The sequence below is a fragment of the Macrobrachium rosenbergii genome, chromosome 42, assembly GCF_040412425.1.
Source record: "Macrobrachium rosenbergii isolate ZJJX-2024 chromosome 42, ASM4041242v1, whole genome shotgun sequence".
Lineage (NCBI taxonomy): Eukaryota > Metazoa > Arthropoda > Malacostraca > Decapoda > Palaemonidae > Macrobrachium > Macrobrachium rosenbergii.
The window spans coordinates 14,415,830-14,436,357 of NC_089782.1; the positions used below are offsets into that span (position 1 = coordinate 14,415,830).

The following is a 20,528-nucleotide window of genomic DNA, read 5'->3' on the forward strand; positions in this document are numbered from 1 at the left end:
TGAGCTAACATAAAAAAGTTTTTTCAAAAATTCACCATAAATCGAAATATTGTGCTAGAGACTTCCCGTTTGTTGCAAAATGAAGGTAATTGATTGAATATTACTAGACAATAAGTGTTTTAGCTTAAAATTGCAGTTTTCGACCATTTCGGTCGAGTTAAATTTGACCGAAGGTCAAATTTTTTCTAGTTATTGTGATTTATATGAAAATATTTCAAAGCTGATAAAAGCTACAACCATGAGTTATTTTTTGTTGTATTCTACATGAAATTGCACACATTTTCATGTATAACACTTTATGTAACGCCTAAGAGAAAATGGTGCGAAAATTACGACAAGGTGACTAAAGAAATTCTGAGATTTTCAGACGAGTTAGTGCGAGCGGAGGTAAGGAAAAAGTTTTTTAAAAAATTCACCATAAATCAAAATATTGTGCTAGAGACTTCCTGTTTGTTGCAAAATGAAGGTAAATGATTGAATGTTACTAGAATGTAAGAGTTTTAGCTTACAATTGCATTTTTCGACCATTTCATTCAAAAGAAGTTGACTGTAGGTTTAAACTTTGGCACTTATCATGATTTATATGAAAATATTTCAAAACTGATAAAATCTACAACCATGAGTTATTTTTTGTTGTATTCTACATGTAATTACGCACATTTTCATATATAAAACTTTATGTAATGGGTAATAGAAAACTGTGCAAAAATTACGACGGTGACTAAAGAATTTCTGAGATTGTAAACGCCTGACGCTGTCTCTTCCAAACACTTGTGTGTTCGTGTGTTCGTCATCCATCAGAGTGGCGAGACGTTTGGCATCTTCACAAACAGAAACATACACACAGTTTGATACAGATGATTCGTTGGAACATTATGAGTACATGATTAGAATGCTTGCATGGCAATGCAAGTAGTGGTGATTGTACATACATCAAGACAACAATGGTTAGGGAGAAACAGACGGAAATATTGTATGGTTGAAATCGCATTCCTCTAGAGAAAGAAAACGAGATGCTCTTGTTGTCTTGTCCACTCCGATGGACAATGAACACACGAACACACACGTGTTTGGAAGAGACGGCGTCAGGCTCTTACAAGATTTTCAGCAGAGTCAGCGTGGACATAAGGAAAAAGTTTTTTTCAAAAATTCACCATAAATCGAAATATTGTGCTAGAGACTTCTTGTTTGTTGAAAAATGAAGGTAAATGATTGAATATTACTAGAATGTAAGAGGTTTAGCTTATAATTGCATTTTTCAACCATTTCGGTCGAGTCAAAGTTGACCGAAGGTTGAAATTTTGGCACTCATCGTGATTTATATGAAAATATGTCAAAATTGATAAAAGCTACAACCATGAGTTATTTTTTGTTGTATTCTACATGAAATTGCGCACATTTTCTTATATAAAACTTTATGTAACTGCTAATTGAAAACATTGCAAAAATTACGACAAAGTGACTAAAGAATTTCTGAGATTTTCAGCAGAGTTAGTGCGGACATAAGGAAAAAGTTTTTTAAAAAATTCACCATAAATCGAAATATTGTGCTAGAGACTTCTCATTTGTTGCAAAATGAAGGTAAATGATTGAATATTACTAGAATGTAAGAGTTTTAGCTATAATTGCATTTTCAACCATTTCAGTTGAGTCAAAGTCGACGAAGGTTGAAATTTTGTCACTTATCGTGATTTATTTGAAAATATGTCAAAATTGATAAAAGCTGCAACCATGAGTTATTTTTTGTTGTATTCTACATGAAATTGTGCACATTTTCATATATAAAACTTTATGTAAAGGCTAATAGAAAATGGTGCAAAAATTACGACAAAGTGACTAAAGAATTTCTGAGATTTTCAGCAAAGTTAGCTGATGCTTTCTTTTGGGATAAGAAAGAAATTCTTGCATGCGCAGCTGGGTCACGCTTGTAAATAAAACAACAGTGTGATCCGTGAACTCCCAGCATCCCTCAAGGCGCGTGATTTAAAATTTTTCGCAAACGAGGCTTATAAGTAATTTTTCGCGAATATTTAAAAAAACTTTTTGTAGTCAACGTATTTTACGTCCACTTGGCACCCGACAGACAATTTTTGTCGACGTAAAATACGTCCAGTTGGTGTTTAAGGGTTAATTAATTACATTTACATAACACATGCAGATCAGAAGAATGAGGAATTACTGACAGGTAATAACAAGGTCCTGCTAAATGAATGAATCCTTCACAGGATAAATATTCTGTGCCAATGATGCATTAAAGTACCTTGGTTTTGGATGCTACAGCAAATTGAATAATGTAGTTTTCCTATGTTGATTTATTTTAAAATTTAATAAGAGCTTCAGAAGTTGATGTAACAATGAACTGAAAAACTTGAACAGATTATCAAATTACACACACAGCATAAACTGCCCATTCCTGTTTTGTAAGAAATTTGAATGGGCAACAGTGTCTTAGTGCATGCAAGTAGGTGGGGGCAACAGCCAGTGCATTATTTGAAGATTTTGACCAACAATTTTTTTCAACCAGATAAAGGAAAAACTAATTACCACAATAGGAAATACTAAAAATATTGATTAATATTATATTGCACACAAACCTGACATCCCATACAGAACAAAATAAAAATTGAATAACTTTCCAAAAATAAGAAAAATGATATTCTTCACAACCTGAAAATATTTTCATATTTTTACCATATGTACAATTAACACAGGACCATGTTTGATCACAATAGTTTTGTTGTAGCGAGTTTTACTGATGTGGAAATGAATCCTTGCGACTGTGTTTATATTTTACTTAATTTTTTGCTTTGTTTTTATAATCCTTTTGTTTATTTATTATTTTAACTAAGTATAATTTATATTCTTCATTCAAAGGTCATATACAAGAGTTCTGATTACTGTTTAGTGAAGATAACCTTCCTCTGGGGTTAGCATATGCTTATGAAAATCACAACCTCACCTAAAGGGCTATGGTAAATTTCACAGGTTTACTTCAGAAACAAAAAAAAAAAAAAATATTGCAGTCAACGCTGGAAAATCTAGTGGCCTTCAAAATAATAATTTTTGTAATAATTAATCAAAAGTAGAATTTTAAACTGTATAAAAATCAGAGGAAGATGTATTGTACTTGAAAGTACAGTTCTGTAAGAAATTTAGTTATAGAAGAGTTTTAACTTTTTCATAAAAATATAATAGCTTATTCATTTAAGTTTCATTTCTTTCTATTAAACATAGTAATGTAATGTCAGGGAATATGAGTTTCAGGTTTAAAATACTCTCCACATTTGTCCTAATGGGAATGAGAACCTATGCTTTCATAGATAGAGCACTTGGTGCCATAACTTGCTGCGGCTGTCGGCTGACTTATAAACTAAAAACAAGTGCCCATTGGGCATGTTCGCCTTTGACATGAGATCGGGGTAGCCCGCCCATTTTGCCCTCAGCTGTGTAGCTGGCTGGTTGTCAGTTGACCTCTCGTCTTGTGTAGTTGAGATTTGTTTGTGCGTATGTCATTGTTCATACCCTTTCTTCGCTTTCGCTGCAGCATCTTGCCCTTCCGATAACGTTTATCACCTCCCGTAGCCCTGTGTTTTTATGATAATGCAGTGTTTTATTCCTTTTTAGTGTAGTAGGTAATCTTGAGCCTGTTTACTTTGGGTGGCCCAACCACATGAACGAACTTCTTTTTCTGACTTCTTGTGCTATCCACAATGGGTATCCCCATAGGGGGTTAGTGCTGTCAGTGCACCTTATGCAGTGCACTGTGGACATTATTTAAGGCTCTGTGTGGTGTGCTTTTGGCCCTTGCTACAATCCTTTTCATTCCTTTTACTGTATCTTCTTTCAGATTCTCTTTCTCCCATCTTACTTACCAGCCTCTCCTAATAATTTATTCATAGCGCAGCTGTGAGGTTTTCCTCCTGTTACACCTTTCAGACCTTTTACTGTCACTTTCTGTTTCAGCACTAAATGACTTCATAGGTCCCAGTGCTTGGCCTTTGGCCTAAATTCTGTATTCAATTCAAACAATGGGTGTCCGTTGTGAATTCCATGTGTTTTTAAGGCTATGATGGAGAATATGAAACCTGAATATTGTCATTGTATGGGCAAGGGCAAGCCCTGTAGCAAATTTATGTCCCTGATTGCAGTAGATCTGCATATGGTGTGTGTGTGTGTTTTGTGTTGGGGAGGTGAGTGCACAAGAGAAGCTACGTGTGAGAAGTGTGTAGGTTGGCTTTCTCCCCAGTGGTCTCTCTTCAAGAAACATCGTTGGAAGAAGGGTAGTGTGTCGAGAACATGTCCTGAACCCTCCACCCTGCCCTCCTGTACTTCCCACTTCTCTTAGGCCTCCCCAGGAGTAACTTTCCCAATGGCAGCATCAGTGCCTCCCCCTGAGGAATGACTTTCTGGGGAAGGTAATGGACATCTGGGTGAGAGTTGGCTTCCCTCTTCAGTAAGTGTCAGCAGGTGACCGTCAGAAGGCCCGGATTTTATTCTTTTAACATGTGGAGGAAAACAGCTCTCCACAAACATTGAGTCACTTTCCCCCTTCAAAAGAGGCAGGATATGGGGACAACATTTTGTTAAAGAAGAGGTCACAAGCAGATTCCACTGGGCCCCCTTCCCTTCCTTCCAAGTACCAGAGACTTTGGAAGTCCCAATCTCCCTCAGCTTGGGGGACCAGTTGTTGCCAATCCTTGTCTCATTGGCATCCCATCTTTTTCCATTATGAGAGTAGAGACAGAGATCAGTGTCCAGGGCAAGCAGCAGGGGCGGATCATAGGGGAGGAGCAGCAGGACAGTCTGACGGAGTTCTTCAAGGAGGTAACCAACCTCCTTCACAGTGTGGGTTCTGACGTCAGAACCAGACCGGGGTGCAGAGCAAAGGCCTGGACTGCAACCAGCCCTTTTGAGGCTCTCAATCCTCACATGCCTGTGGTAGGAATAGGGCTAGGAAGAGGGGAAGTTCCAACAGGTGAGACAGCAGAGGCTCCCTACGATTTGGGAGTGCCTAGCAGTCAAGTGGAGCACCTGGCAGCAGTATGGTGTGGAGGAATGGACATTGTGGGTTCTCAGGCTGGGATACAAACTGCCCTTCATACAGGAATGTCTCACCCAAGGGTAAGGCATTGCAGTTGAAGGTGGAGGTAATGTTCAAGAAGCAAGCAGTGGAGATTGTGAATGACAACTCCCCAGGTTTCTACAGCCCCCTTTTCCTGGTGTAGGAGGCTTAGTTGGTGGGGTGGGTGGCGTCTGGTTATAGATCTGTCCGCCATGAACTTCTACCTCTAGCAAATGGCCTTCTGCATGGAAACTCCACAGTCTGTCGTGGCTTCCATCAGTGACAGAGATTATGTTGGTGTCCATAGACCTGCAGGATACCTACCTCTGCATCCCCATCCATGTGATGTCCAGGAAGTTCCTCAGGTTCGCTTCTCAAGGAGCAGTCTACCAGTTCAAGGCCTTTTGCTCTGTACTGGTGACAGCTCCACAAGTTTTCACCTGTGTGCTAACTAGTATCAGTCCAGGTGCGCACTAAGGGCATACGAATGCTGAGATACCTGGATGATTGGCTGTGCCTAGCTCAGCCATCGAAGCGGACCTCCATAAGGACCTGGTCCTGTCTCTTTGTAAGGACCTATGAGTAGTGGTCAATTTAACCAAGTCAGAACTCTTCCCAAAGCAGACCATCGAGTTCATGGGGTTGAGAATCAACACAACAGTGGGCAGAGCTTCCCCATCAAACGAGAGGATCATGGACTTAATGGAAGTTTCTGAGCCTTTCCTTTTGTCAACTCACTAGACAGGACAACTGTGGCAGATTATGATAGGGCACCTGATCTCCCTAGAGTAGTTAGTTTCCAGGTGGTGAGCCTGCATCAGGTCCTCAAGTGTCAGTTGAAAACAACCTGGAGGAATGAACAACCCCCCGTCGTTCACAGTACAGGTGACAGAGAGAGAGTATTAGAAGACCTGTGTTGGTGGAGAGACCCCAAGAAACACCTGCAGGGAGTGCCACTTAGCCTTCTCACCCAAGGAGTTGGTGTTTTCAGATGCATCCCAAAGGGGGCGGGACACACACCTGGAAGGAGAGTGTGTTTCAGAGACATGGGGACCCATGGAGAAAGAGGACCATATCATCTGGCTGGAGATGCAGGCCATCTGGCTGGCACTCCAACATTTCCTACAGAAGTTAGAGGGGAAGTCGATGGACATCAGGAGCAACAACACTGCGGTGGTCGCTTATGCAAACAAGCACGGCAGTACCATCTTGCTGGAGCTGAACAGCCTGGCATCACAGGTTCACGAATGGGCAGAGACCCAGAGTCTGGATCTCTCCACCAGTTCCCGACCAGAGGGCAACACTATAGGATACCTTCCAACACCCATGGGACAACATGGGTGTTTACACCTTTTCTGTGTTCAAGCAGTTGAGGAAGATCATCAACTTGTTCTTTGTCTCCCTGGGGCTGAGAATGATGTTTATGGAACCTCTGTGGCTGCAGTTGGTTTGGTAGACAGACTTACTCCACTTCCTAACAGATGTCCCAAGGCAGAGCTCCCAAGCCCCGACTGTCTGGTTCAGAAACACTATAGGAGGTACCATCTTCTGGCTTCACAGCTATCCAGCAACTTGTGCAACAGAGAGGCTTCTCAGGATGGTCAGCTAAAGCAATTACACTGACACATGTGACCCTCATCTGCGGAGGTGCACCAGGGAAGATGGACGGTCTTTTGCAGTCGGTGCCATAAGAGGAACTATCATCCACTCAAGACCTCTTTAAGAGAGATGGTGGACTTCCTACTTTGTCTTCAGGAGGAGAAGAACCTTTCCATCACAGCAGTGAAAAGGTACAGTGTAGCCCTAGCTCATTTCCAGGCCCAGGGGGATAGACCTGCCGAATGCCTGGAACTGTCTGCCATCATCAAACACTATGAGAAGAGGTGCCTCCAAAAGACTTGAGGTCTCCCAAGTGGGATGTGACCAGGGTTCTAGTCCATTCAAATCCCTCAAGATAGCAATGGATAGGCATCTAACATTGAAGACTGTTCCTCCTTGCTCTAGCATCGGCTAAGAAGGTGGGAGAACTACAAGCCCTATTGTACAGAGTCTTATACAGAGAAGAGTGGTCCTCCGTCTCATTGGAATACATCCCAGACATAAGGATCAAGTTCCTTTGTTCCCTCATTGAAACACTGTAGGGGTAGATAAGAGCCTTCAGACAATATCTGAAAAGGAAGGCTCCTCACAGACTAGTGTGCAAAAAACTGTTCATAAGCATCGGGCAGATGAGAGAGAGCTCCAAGAATATCATCCTCTTCTGGCTGCAAGAAGTAATAGGGCCCACTCTGAAGTACAGGTGGGGGTACTGCCCCCAGCAAGGATTAAAACCCACAACATCAGGTGTATAGGACTGTCAGTGGCACACAAAAAAGAACCAATCGGTTCAGCAAATCCTGAAGATGGGAACGTGGAAGAAACAGTCAGCATTCTTGTCATTCCATCTGTGGGACTTGGCCTACAAGTTCTTGGACACTTTCACCCTGGGGCCGGTGGTAGCAGCCCAGCAGGTAGTATAATGCAGTGAACCCCAGAGGTTAGGTTCCACCGGCAAGATCGTTCATCATCACCATCATCATAATTCCCCCCCCCCCACAAAAGGTGTGGCGAGTACAGGAGGACTTGTTTGTTCCTACTTTGGTTTTTCTTCAATGGTAGCCTGAGCTAGTTAGCTTTGAGAGTATGGGTAGGGCGGCACTGGAAATCCAGGGCGTGCCCACCTGCCACTCCAGATAGATTGGTCCTCCCACCTACTGGCAATGCTCCATCTACGAAAGCATAAGTTTGTATCCAAAGTAATTTGTATTTTCATAAGAATACAAACCTGCACTTACATAGGGTAAGTTCTACCCTCCTCTGTTATCCCTCGTGTTTCCGATCTCTCCTTGTCATAGAGACGAGCGGGACCACTAATGGGCTGATTCACAAAACTGATGAGCTAACCCCATCGCAGGTCAAATGTTAATGTGCCTGATGGGAATTTGCTTTTGATTTATAAGTCAACAGACAGCTGCAGCACACTGTGACTCTGAGTACTACCTATGAAAGATAGGATCATATCCTAAGAAAAATATGAATTACATTGAATTTGTCATTTTACAGGATTGATGCTACTTTTAAAAAACAAAGAGATACTTACAATTAGCACTTTTAACACCTTTCTATCTTGTCCACACACTTGAATTTCTGGATGATGGTATACAGATAAAAAGTAACTTACCATTTTGCCAAAGACAATGGACGACAGTTTATATCCACTCCTAGTGAGGGGGAATGGCATTGAAATTTTGTGGATTCATATCAGTCTGATTTAAGGTTGATCTTTTCTTCATCTTTTCAGGGTGTTACGCGAGCAATGCCAGATAGTAGTATAGTTAAAAATTGTGAATACCAAAACATGTGCCATCGATTTAAGGCATCTTTAGCCTTGCCAGGTAAGGGTACTATATTATAGACTGCAAACTTTTTAAGTTTAGTTGAGATTTAAGTTGTTATTCTGTGCTCCAAAAATAAGGACAGATTCCTACCTGATTTGTTAACCTGTGGTTGAATTTCTTAATACTGTAATTATTAAAGTTTAAGAAGAACCTAGAGGTCAGAATCAAAACCAGTATAGAAATCAGATTATTGTAGTTCAGGCATTTAAGAATGGCATTTATGAAAAAGGTTGGCTAATTATGTAGGATTTTGGTTTTATTTTTAGAATAATGAATAACAACTAACTGAACAGGTGTTATTTTAGTATAAAGTATGTATGAATTAAAATCCTAAGTAAGAAGCTCAAGTTTATATTTTTGTTTTCATATAAGTAACTTACCAAGTAATTACATAGCCTACAATTTCTATTATCGGCAGCGAAAATTTGAAATTGCAGTAGCAGTTCTTTTGTTTTAGTGTAGGTAACTGACCCCGCCCACTTTCGGGAAAGACAGGAACAACTGAGCAGAGAGCTTCAATTTGTTTCCACCGGCTTATGATGACAGTTGTGAGCAGCAGTAGGATTTGAAATTCTCTTCTTTACTGATTTATGGTTGACGATCTTAAATTGGTGATGTACTTTTGCTTTTGGTAGCCTCTCAGCAACTTAGATATTTAGGTTTTCATCAAAAACAACTTTTTTTGCCTGATTGTGACTATTTAATTGAACTTTACATGACTTTTCGACTTGTATTCACCGACAATGTCTGACACAAGTTTGAGTAGTATTCATTATTGCAGCGAAAGCTGCAATATGAGATTAACCTCAGCGGAATATGATTCACATTTGAAGAGTACTACTTGCAGGGGTCAAGTATGTTTGTCTGTTTTGACTTGTGCTGAATGTTTTGATTGGGATCTTAAGAAATGGAAAACTTTAAGCTCTTACTTAACTAAGTTAGAGAAAGACAGAAAGAGAAAGGCGATGGTCAGGATTTGGCTAAATCTTTTGTTGATTTTCCTGTTTTACCTGTTTCTGCTTTGTTCCCTATCAGTAGCCCTGCCTCTATTCCACCTGATCCCTTGCCCAGCTCCCCTACTCCCGAACCCAGTGCCATAGCCATCCTTGAGCATAAGTTCGATTGCAAGTTCTATATGTTAGTCAATACAGAGTGGCTCAGATAAGTGTGTCTGTTCAATCCTTTATAGAGAATAAGAATGTGACTAGTGAAAGTGCAGTGATAGTGGAGGAGCTGGCTACTCGGCCCACCGATTCTCCTAGGTGAAGGTCACTGGCATACTCCCTCGCACCAGGAAGAAGCTCTACTGGAAGCCCAAGGGAGGTCAGTGGGGTCTGCCCCCAGGTAGTCGGCCCCTCAGTCGCAACTGGTGCCAGTTCCCAGGTGGCGACAGACGGCCAGTGGAAAGGCATCTTCCAGAATGTGCACAGTCTTTCCTCTAGTTCGAAGGCTTCCAGCCCTGAACAGAGGTGCCAGTGGCACAACAGTGGTAAATGGCAACCGTTGAAAAGGTCTGCTGTAGATGTGTCTCACACCCCTCAGGTGTTAAAGAAGAGAGTCAAGGAGTCAGGCTCTTCTAGTAGTTTCTGGGACAGTCCAGAGAGGTTTTCTCTAGTGCGTTCAGAGGGAAAAAATCAAGAGTTAGTGCTGAAAGCCACCTCCAAGCATAAGCACTCGTTAGCGCCAGTGTGTATGCATCAGCGAATGAACCCTTTTTGGCTCCCGATCAACAATATTGGGCGAGTGCCTGCTGGCGCCAAAGCTCGCTGTAATTGATTATCGCTCGGTCACCTCTGGGCGCCCACTTGCTCCCGAGCTCCCTTTGACTGCCAAGCGGCCCCAGAGTGCCCAGTTGCTCCTGAGCACCCAGTAGCGCCCCCAAGTGTTCAGTAGCTTCTCAGCGCCCATTTGTGCCCACTTGTATGGGTGTTCATGGACATTCTTCCAAACACTTGTCTTCTAGGTCAGAGTTTGTGACGCCAACCATTTACAGCAAGCTTCTACTGCTACAAGTTTGGATCCTTCTCTTTCGCCCATCTAGTGACGCCTAGATAATGTCTTAGGTCTTTTGAAGAAACCTTCAAACCCAACTTCTGTTAGAGACTTGTCTCTTTCGCCAGTGTCTTCGCTGGAAGAGGAAGGTGATAAGGATGAGGAAGGAGACCCCCCTCATTCAGCATATGACTCACTGCTTCAGTTTCTGCTTCGAAGTTTCCCTTTCTTTTTTTTCTCCTGCGGCCCCTGCTTCTCCTGTGTCCACCTTCCAAATGAGTAATGTACCTCTTGAGACTTCTGGACTACCTAATATGGTACTCTCCACTTCGGCCAGGAAGGCTGTTAGTGAGGTCAAACTCTGGCTTGCGGATAAGAGGGAACAAGGGGAGTGCAACTTCAGTTACCCTCCTTCACATCTTTTAAAGAGGAGGTATTTGTGTTTGCAACCAAAGAAGCTCCTTCCTTGGGTGTGGCTGCCTCCCCCCAAGGGGACTTCTCCAGCCACATAGACTCTGTCCAGAGGTCGGTCTTTTCTGCCGCCAAAGTAATGTTCTCCTCGTTGTAACTCAACATTTGACAAAGAATCTATTCAAGGTCTCAAGATTGTTAGTTCCTTGGACTGGTCAATAGGTGCCCTCACATGTAAGGTTCAAGAATTTCAGCTGATATCCTTGAGGTCCTTTCATGTGTGGACAAGGGTATAAGAGATGGAATGCAGGAATTCGCTTTCCTCTACGCTATGGGAGTGTTGAAGAAGAGGGAATTATGGTGCTCGTACACCTCTAAGGGAGTACTTGCATTCAGAGGTCTGTGCTTCTTTTTTCTCCCCTTTCGCGAGACAGTTTGTTTCCTCAGTCGATGGTTAACAAGATTTCCTCTGCTTTACAGAAGAAATCCACTCATGATCTGCTAGTGAAATCATCAAGGCAGACTAAGGACTCTCCTGCTGTTAGTGTCAAGTCATCATCTCCTCTGCAGCCCTATCCCTTTTGTGGAGGTAGGCAAAGATCCTCTTCAAGATCAAGACCAAATGTATGTTTCCAATCGCAGACTATCAGGAAGTCCTTGTCTAAACCCTCCTCTACAAAGTGAATCAAATGCCCCCATACTCCAGTGGGTGCCAGGCTCTTTCAGTACTTGGAGAAATGGAGCGAGAGAGGGGCAGAGCTGTGGGTTGTGAAAGTTTTGAAGAGCGGTTACACAATCCCTTTCCTAGAAAGACCTTAGTCAAGATGCCTATCGCCTTAACTGCCTACTCTGAGAGTTTGAAGAGATTTTCGGCCCTTGCAAAGAAAGTTTCGTCCCTCCTCGAGAAGAAGGCAATAGAAGTAGTCCCAGATGTAAGTTTGGAAGGGTTCTACAATTGCCTTTTCTTAGTCCCAAAGTCATCAGGAGGATGGAGACCGGTCTTGGATGTGATTGCCTTAAATGTCTTCATTCAAAAGACCAAACTCAGAATGGAGACAACTCGTTTTATCCTCGCGTCCATTCAGCAGGGAGACTGGATGGTCTCGATAGACCTACAGGATGCCTACTTCCACAGCCTGTGACACCCGGACTCTCAAAAATATCTGAGATTGTTTTTCAGGACCATATGTTCCAGTTCTGGGCCAAGTGCTTTGGACTGTCGACAGCCCCTTAAGACTTCACACATATTCTTGCTTCCCTAGCAGGTTGACTCCACCTGATGGGAATCAACATAGCATTCTATTTGGACGATTGGATCCTTCGCTCCACATTGAAGGAACAGCATATGGAGGACCTTCAGAAGACAATACTTCTTGCACAAGACTTGGGCTTACTAATAAATCATCAGAAGTCACAGATGACTACTTCACAGGAGATAGTTTATTTAGGAATGACTCTCAATTCTCATCTTTTTCAGGTTTTCCCTCTCTGGAAAGAGTAGAATCTTGCCTACAGAAGATAGACGAAATTCTTCGTCTCCAGACATGTTTGGCAAACAGTTGGATGAGTCTCCTCAGGACGTTGTCCTCCATAGAACAGTTTGTCTCCTTGGGGAAGCTTCACATGAGAGTGTTCCAGTTTTTCTTAAGACAGGTGGGACAGGAAAAGACTTCCAGACTCTTTCATGTTCCCGGTGACCCAAGAGGTCAAGAAGCACTTGTTTTGGTAGAAGTCAAGAGAGACAGGTTGCTGGAAGGGAAGTCCCTGTTCCCTCAGAACCCAGACCTAGACTTCTAGGCCGACGCATCAGTCTGGGCTGGGGAGCCCTCATGGCGGACAAGGAAATCTCCAGGACATGGTCAAGGGATCAGATGTTATGGCATATAAATGTTAAGGAATTAAAAGCAATCCACTTGGGTCTAATAGCCTTTTCTTCAGAGGTGTTTGGGAGGACAGTAGCACTCCACTCGGATAATACGACAGCCCGAGCCTATATAAGCAAACAAGGAGGAACTGGTTCTTTTTTCCTCTGCAAGGCAGAGAGGGACCTCCTTCTCTGGGTGGACCAGAATCGTACAAAGTTGACGACCAGATTTGTCCAAGGCAAACTGAATGCGTTGGCAGACCAGCTGAGCTGACAAAACCAAGTCATACCCACATAGTGGACTCTCAATCCACTGGTCTGCCTAGACCTGTGGAAACTGTGGAGTACACTGGTCTGTTTAGACCTGTGGAAACTGTGGGGAAAGCCAACATTGGATCTCTTCGCAACGTCAAGGAATCATCGGTTGCCTCTTTTCTGTTCTCCAGTTCCAGATCCTCAAGCATGGGCAACGGATGCCATGCTTCTCGACTGGTCCGACAAGTACCTGTATGCCTTCCCTTCCTTTGGGATGATATGGGATGTGTTGAACAAGTTCCGCCTGTATCAGAATGTGTCATTGATTCTTGTAGCTCCCTTTTGGCCCATAAGAGAATGGTTCCCAGAGCTCATAAACCTGCTGGTAGACTTTCTGAGACTTCTCCTTCAAAAGAAAAAGCTTCTCAGACAACCACACTTCAGGCACTTTCACCAAGGTTTGTCTTCTCTTGCTCTGACAGGATACAAAGTGTCAAAAGACTCCTCAGAGCAAAGGGTATTTCGAGGGAGGCTGCGAAAGCTATTTCAAAATGAGGCAGGAAACCTCAGCTAACGTCTAGCAAAGCAGATGGTCACTTTTCTGGAGTTGATGCGAAAGTAATAGGATCTTCTTCTATGATGACTCTGACAGAGATTGCGGACTTCTTTTTGTTATGGAGGAACTGTAAAGGCTTATCCTCTTCTACCATAAAAGGCTACAGGGCTATGGTGAGCTCTGTGTTCAGGCATAGGGGCCTGGACGTATCCTCGAATCAGGACCTTTCAGATCTGATTAGGTCTTTTGACATGAAGAAACAAAAGAACTCAGAACTTGTCTCTTGGAATCTGGACGTTGTCCTAAAATGGCTCTTCGGACATCCTTTCGAGGCTCTGAGCTTAGCTTCATTTAGTGTTACTTGACCAGCTGTCAACTCCATGACAGACGCCAACTCACCAGCCCAAAAACAAAACAAAAGCAAAGGAGGCAACAATCCAAAGGAACAATCTTTGTTCCTAACACCTCCACACTAACAGAAAAAAAAAATTTACAATAAAAATTTTTTTACAAACAAAATACTTGGATTCTCAGAACCAATCCTGCAGTCTGCTTACTTTACCTCTCGAGATTTTCAGGTCCTTTAAAAAAACAAGAATTGGGCTGTAATGACTGATCACAAACAAAGGAGGGAGGAGCAGAACAAAACCCCTTAAAATTAATTTATTTAATTTACAGTGAGTCAGGTTCAGTTTAGGGTAAACAAATGAACATTACTACAAATGAATTATCTTGCAAAATCAAAACCAAATAAAATAAGATAGAGTCATGAAAATGAACATGAAAAAATTACTTCAGGCATGAGCTTTCAACTGCCATTAAAAATAAACAGGTAGCATAAATAATATGGTAGGAAGCTCCATAATTAATAATCAAGTAACATTAACACGCTGGAGTATAAGTAAATAATACTGTATAACAAAAGAGCATTAATAACAAATAATAAATACAAAATGAAGCAGCACAGAAACGGTGTTAGCAAATGGAGCTTTAATGATTGCAGGACAACTCTAGAGTAAACGACAACCATCTATTGATGTGCTGGGATGGTAGTACTGTGGCAGAGCCGGGCAACCATCTCGGAAAACGTATCGCCTTCCATCTACGACACTTCATGACTTCCGACACGGCAACCATCTCGCCTTCAAGAAACTGCTGCTCTGTTGCCAGGACCTGACTCTAGGGATACCTGCCTGGACTCCAGCTGGCTCGCTGCTGGACCATCGGTTTCTGCCCCTCCAGAACCTGGCTGGATACCTACCAGACTTTTGCTGGTTGGACTTGGTGCTGTTACGAATCTGACTGACGCTAATGTTAACTCACCAGCCCGTGCAAAGGAGGCAACAATCCACCAAGGGAACAATTTTTTGTTCCTATTTAGTTTTATGATGGAAAACACTCTTTTTGATGGCCTTAGAACAAAAAGAGTTTTAGATACAGGCCGTTGACAAGAGAGTTGTTCAGGAGGCGTCCTGCTTTTACCTTAGGTTTCCCTAAGAATTTAGGATCAGAAGAAGTAGAGAGGGTCCTTTGCCCTGTGAGGGATATAATTTGTGAAGTGCACTCACAAATGAGAGAGAGGATTGTCTTATCTGAAAGACCAGTTCAGAAGTCTGATCTGTAGCTACTGCTTTTAATACAATCAGCTTTCTCCATTCTCCAGGCTACTTACTGGAGGTGTAAATCTGTATTTGCATCGCATTATCTCTGAGATGTGGAAATGGCTTTTAATGATTGCAGTACCCTAGGTACTTTATTGATGGCTGGCATGGTATTGTGGAAGGGAGTATAGGAAGTATCTCATCCATCCTTACTTCACTTTGAATTGTGGTGTTGAGTTCTAGGGGAGCCTGGGGGTACTTTGTGCTTGGATACCTACCAGTTTTGAATGGTTGGGTAAGTGTTTTAATTTATAATTTTTATCTGGTTTTAAATGGTATTTTTGTGATAAAAATTTTGTTCGTAGTGTTCAGAGGTGTCCTTTCGCTGTGGAGTTCCCATTTATGTAGCAGACAACTCTTGGCCATACCGCCACGTCTCTACGGGTTGAGTGCAAGACCAGAGGCAGTAACTGCTGCAGCTTTCTTACCAGGTAAGGAAACAACAAGCATTTTGGTAATGCTAGCAGATTTATTTCCTTAATTCGTTACATTTACTGATGTTTTGGGGGTAGAATAGTCCATGCATCCCACCCCCTGTCAGTGTGGGAATCAGCTATGTACAGTAATTACTTGGTAAGTTAATTATAAAAATGACATTTTTGTGATAAAATAAGATTTTATATAATATATACTTTTAGCTGCCAATAAGTTACCCACACCAAAATAAAACAATTGCTACTGTAGATTTCAAGTTTTAGCTGCCAATAATAGAAACTGTTAGGTATGTAATTACTTGGTATGTACAAAATCTTATTTTATCATAAAAATGTAATTTTTAATGTTCTTTAATCGATAATTCTTAATAGAAATGCTAAGAAATGAGGCATGTAGCTTTATTATTTTTGTTATAGTTTATGTAACATGCCATCCATTTTACCCTGGACATTTGATGAATAACCTGCTAGACCCAATTCCAGAATGCAGAACAGCACATTACTTAGACATGCTGTACGTGATTATTCAGTTTACACCCAGTACAAAGTATCAAGTATTGGAAACAAATATATGATAGAAACTTTGTCAATCTTCAGCATTTCTAGTTATACAGTTAAAGTGTTAAACAATTATAATGTATTAAGAGTTAAGATTTGTAGCTCACTGGTCTGGTTAAGCAATTTAAAAATGACATGTAGCTGGGTTTAAACACTTTACACAATGAAAAGAAAATGTTAGAGAACTATTATGAGAGGGTAAAAATAAAAAGAACAATTTTTGAGGCATATTGTGATGACTGAATTCTTGATTTTCTCAAACTTCCTTCAAGGTGGGATAAGAGACATGACAGTGTGAAAGAACCTCCTAAGAAAATTGTTTGTAACATGTCCACTGCTTAAATTGTTTGAGACACCCTTTGTTATATTATTAATTATTGTAACTAGAATGTTGAATCAAAAGTCTGTATATTTAAGAAATTTTAGATTGTCATTTAGAGAAAATGTTAAATTGGTAGACAGAAGGGTTTGAGACTTTTGAGTATTGTTGGCTCAATTCACTATTGTAAAATATATAATGTATATATATATTTGCACAGTTATGTTGCTCTGTTACTCTCTTGGCCTGCTAATCTTTTCCTGACCTTATGATTCTGTTGTGTATTTCTGGATGTGTCACCCGTGAAATTCCATTCAGACCAATCAGTTTGGTTTCCCCTCATCAGGGGTAGTGTTGTGAATTCCTCACCCTAACTTTCTACAATTGAAGGTCCTCATTTTCGGTGGTCACCTAAAGTACTTTTTACAAGGTCTGTTTCTGTGTCCAGTTTTTTCTTGCAGGCTTTTCAGGACCTTATCAGGTCCTCTCCTTTAAAAAAGGGGGGGGGCACTGTCATTGGGTCCGCTATTAGGCAGGAAGTATTTTCTTAATACAAGCCTATTCAGGTGCTGTTCTAAGCTCATGATCTTAGACGGTGACCACTTACATTATTTTCATTACATGAACTTAGAGGACCTTACTTATGTTCAGGGTAGAATTCTCTAGTTTTCAACGTTCTTATTTAAGTCTTTAATAGCATAAGAATGATGTTTATTTCTCTGTTACTATTTCACCAGGGTGACACAGGACCCGATCCAGAAAAAGGATTTTTGGTCACCCGTGACCCACCCTGTTTTTCATTCTCCCTCCCTTGTTAAACTTCATTCTAGTGAGGTGGGTGCTAACATGGAATGCGGCTAGTGTTGCCTTTGTATACAGTCCATGAGTAGTGCATTAACTTTGGGACTTTTGACATTGGGAATCTTTATAGGATAAGGTTCTAGTTCACCCTTTTCCATACTCCATCTAGTGGAGCTGCTCTTATAACTCTTTCATTTAGCTTTCTCTGGTATCTAGCAACGGAATTACCTAGAAATAAGTGCTGAATGGACTTTTCACCGTTTAGATTTTCCTTTGTCAAAATTTTTTTGCTTTGTCTTCTTATGTATTACAGTATTTACTTCATATTTTTGTATTTTTATCATTATGAAATTTTACTGTACAATATGTTTTATTTATGTTGTGTCTGACATGATTGCTCTGACTGCATGGGTTGGTGATGGTGAGCTCCGTATCCTAAATCTTGGTCTTCATATTTACCAGGCAGTTTGGCCACTTTTGTTCCCTCCTTATACTTTATCTTTGTATAGTGGTAATGTTAACTTGCTTAAACTTTGTAGTGTGCTATTCTTCTGCTTGTTGTTATTCTTTGTTCTTTATCATTTTTTGTTTGTTTAATTTCCTGTATCTGTTATTATTTACTTTATATTTCATCTACATTTTCATGTTGATGTTACACTGAGATAGGTCCCTCTCAGGAATACTCCTAAAGTGTTATGAGAAGGCTTTTAGACACTGGTAGAGTACTAAATCAGGTCCCTCTTAAGAGTGACTCGAATAGTGTTATGAGAAGGCTGATCAGGTCCCTCTCAAGAACTAAAGTATTATGAGAAGGCTGAGAGAATATTACATACATTGTTGTACATTGATGAGAAACAAGAACCTGACATTGTACATTGACGAGAAATGAGGACCTGATGCTGTTGTACATTTACTGTAAATGAGGACCCGACATTGTTGTACATTGACTCTAAATAAGAACCTAACATTGTTGCACATTGACTGTAAATGATGTCCTGACATTGTCGAACATCAAGTGTAATGAGGACCTGACATTATTGTACATTGACTGTAAATGAGGACCTGACATTGTTGTACATTGACTGTAAACAAGGACCTGCCATTGTTGTACAATGACAAGAAACAAGGTCATGACATTGTCGTACATTATTGGTAAACGAGTCAGGTCCTTCTCAAGAATAGTGTTAGAGAAGGCTGGGAGGATGTTGACCCACTTTATTTTTCACTAATGGTATGCTGAGTCAAGTCCCTCTTGAGAATAACTTGAAAAAGTGTTATGAGAAGGTTGAGAGAATATATGGCCGATCCCCGCTTATTTGCGGTTCAGCATTCGTAGCTTCAGTTATTCGTGGATTTTCTGTGAAACATATATCCACATTATTTGCTGAAAATTTGCCTATTCATGGATTTTTTCATAGAGCAATTACTGTATTTTCATATTATTTTTGTGACTAAATATTTTATGATGATAGTTTAAGATATATTTGGTGTTTGAACTATTAAAATAGGCAGTTTTAAACATTTTAGAAGGGGTCTTTGGTATTTATTAAAATAGGCAGCTAAAAGCATTTTTAGAGGGGGTTTTGGTATTCGCGGGTTATGCATTCCCCGTGAATACCAGGGATGACTGTATTCCTATTTTATTTTATATTGGTGTTACACCTAGTGAGGTTCCTCTCGAAAATTGATCCAAAAGTGTTGTGAGAAAACTGAATGCTCTTGGCATCATTATGTGCCAGTAATGTAATGAATTTTCATCCGCAGTTGCTTTAATTTTACAGAAGGATACTTCAACAGCGAAGGTAATCTCTGTTACTGTGAGACCTGCCACAAGATACGAGGAGATGAACTCTACTATACAAAAGGTAGGAGTCATCCGTTAATTTTTTAGCTTGTTAACTCTCTTCTGTAGATTTTTTATTTTATTGAAGTGGGTGTCAAGTACTGAGTGGAAAGAAGTGAATGGTTGTAGTCAGATAAAATTCATACATCCTTGGGTGGCCACCCTTCATGACTCATATAAAGTACATATGGTAATAACAGGTACAAGTAATTAAAGCGAAACAAAACTATAAAGAATAAAGAAGAATAGAACACTTACAAAGTTTAATCAATTTCAGTTTCAATCTGTAGAAAATGCAATACAACTCATTTTGTGTGGGAGCACATGTATCCCTGTGTGGCCACCCTTCATGAATCACTTCCCATATGTAGAGAATGCAATATGGCTCATTTTGTATGACTGCCCTCCCTAAACTCCTAATACCTTGCTGTTGGTTGAGGAATTTAGTGAATCTGCTTAAAATTGGTTAGTAACCTAGTCCATAGTTGCTCTGAACTAATTAGCTTCTTACCTTTTACCCACTCCCTTTTCCTTCCTTATGCTGTTGATATTGATTTTTAGATGATGACTCATGTACAACATTGTTTTTGATTCTAATTACTGTTAGAATCTGAAGCAGGGTGAGGTTTGATGGTATGCCTCCTCACATGTAGCATTTGAATTGTTGCCATGGTGGAGTGAAGTTGAAGCCTGTTGTCAAGCACTGCTTCTATTGCCAGGACCAATTTTGGTATATGGATGGCCTTCAAGGCACTAGAAGCAGTATGAATATCTGGTTATAAGCCCTAGGGCAGTCTGTAAGAGAGGGGTCCACCTAACCTTGAAATTTAATCAGTGCATGAAATTGAGTGCACTTAAGTCTCCTTCAGTTAAACCAAATAAAAATGAAAGCTAACATAAAAACTTGAGTCATATGCGGAAACAAAAAGACCACAGAAAAATGCAGACTGCATCTAACTGTGATTCAGTTTGACTCCTCGTTTGGTCTCATAACTGGTAAAGGTTTTTGATAATGAAAAGTGACACAACAGTTACTTGCTAGAAACATGGAAATTTTATGAAGATGTCTTTCATATTAATTAGGGAGAGTGAATGAATGGTGGAAACTACCACAAAAATGGAAGCTGTAGGATTCAGACTGCCAAACTGCTAACATTTATGGTAGGAAAATGGAACAATTAATTGTTATTAATAACATGTATGTTTTCAGTGGATAATAACATTAATAGATATTTTTTAATACCAATAATATTTCATCATCTGTGAACTTTTCATAATCTTCCATTCCTATAGCTAAACAGTTTGAGTAGCATGTCTTAGATAATTTGTGTTTTA

At 40.7% G+C, this 20,528-nt stretch overlaps 1 protein-coding gene across 2 annotated transcripts in view; it reads left to right on the forward strand.

The window, feature by feature from the left end:
* The window catches only part of Neurl4 (neuralized E3 ubiquitin protein ligase 4), a 189,230-nt gene that overhangs the window by 127,289 nt on the left and 41,413 nt on the right, over positions 1-20,528 (forward strand). For both annotated transcript variants that reach the window (XM_067085523.1, XM_067085524.1), the window contains 2 exons: positions 8,403-8,496; positions 19,132-19,215. In XM_067085523.1, coding sequence (XP_066941624.1) covers positions 8,403-8,496; positions 19,132-19,215 — 178 coding nt within the window. The remainder of the gene's footprint in view (positions 1-8,402; positions 8,497-19,131; positions 19,216-20,528) is intronic.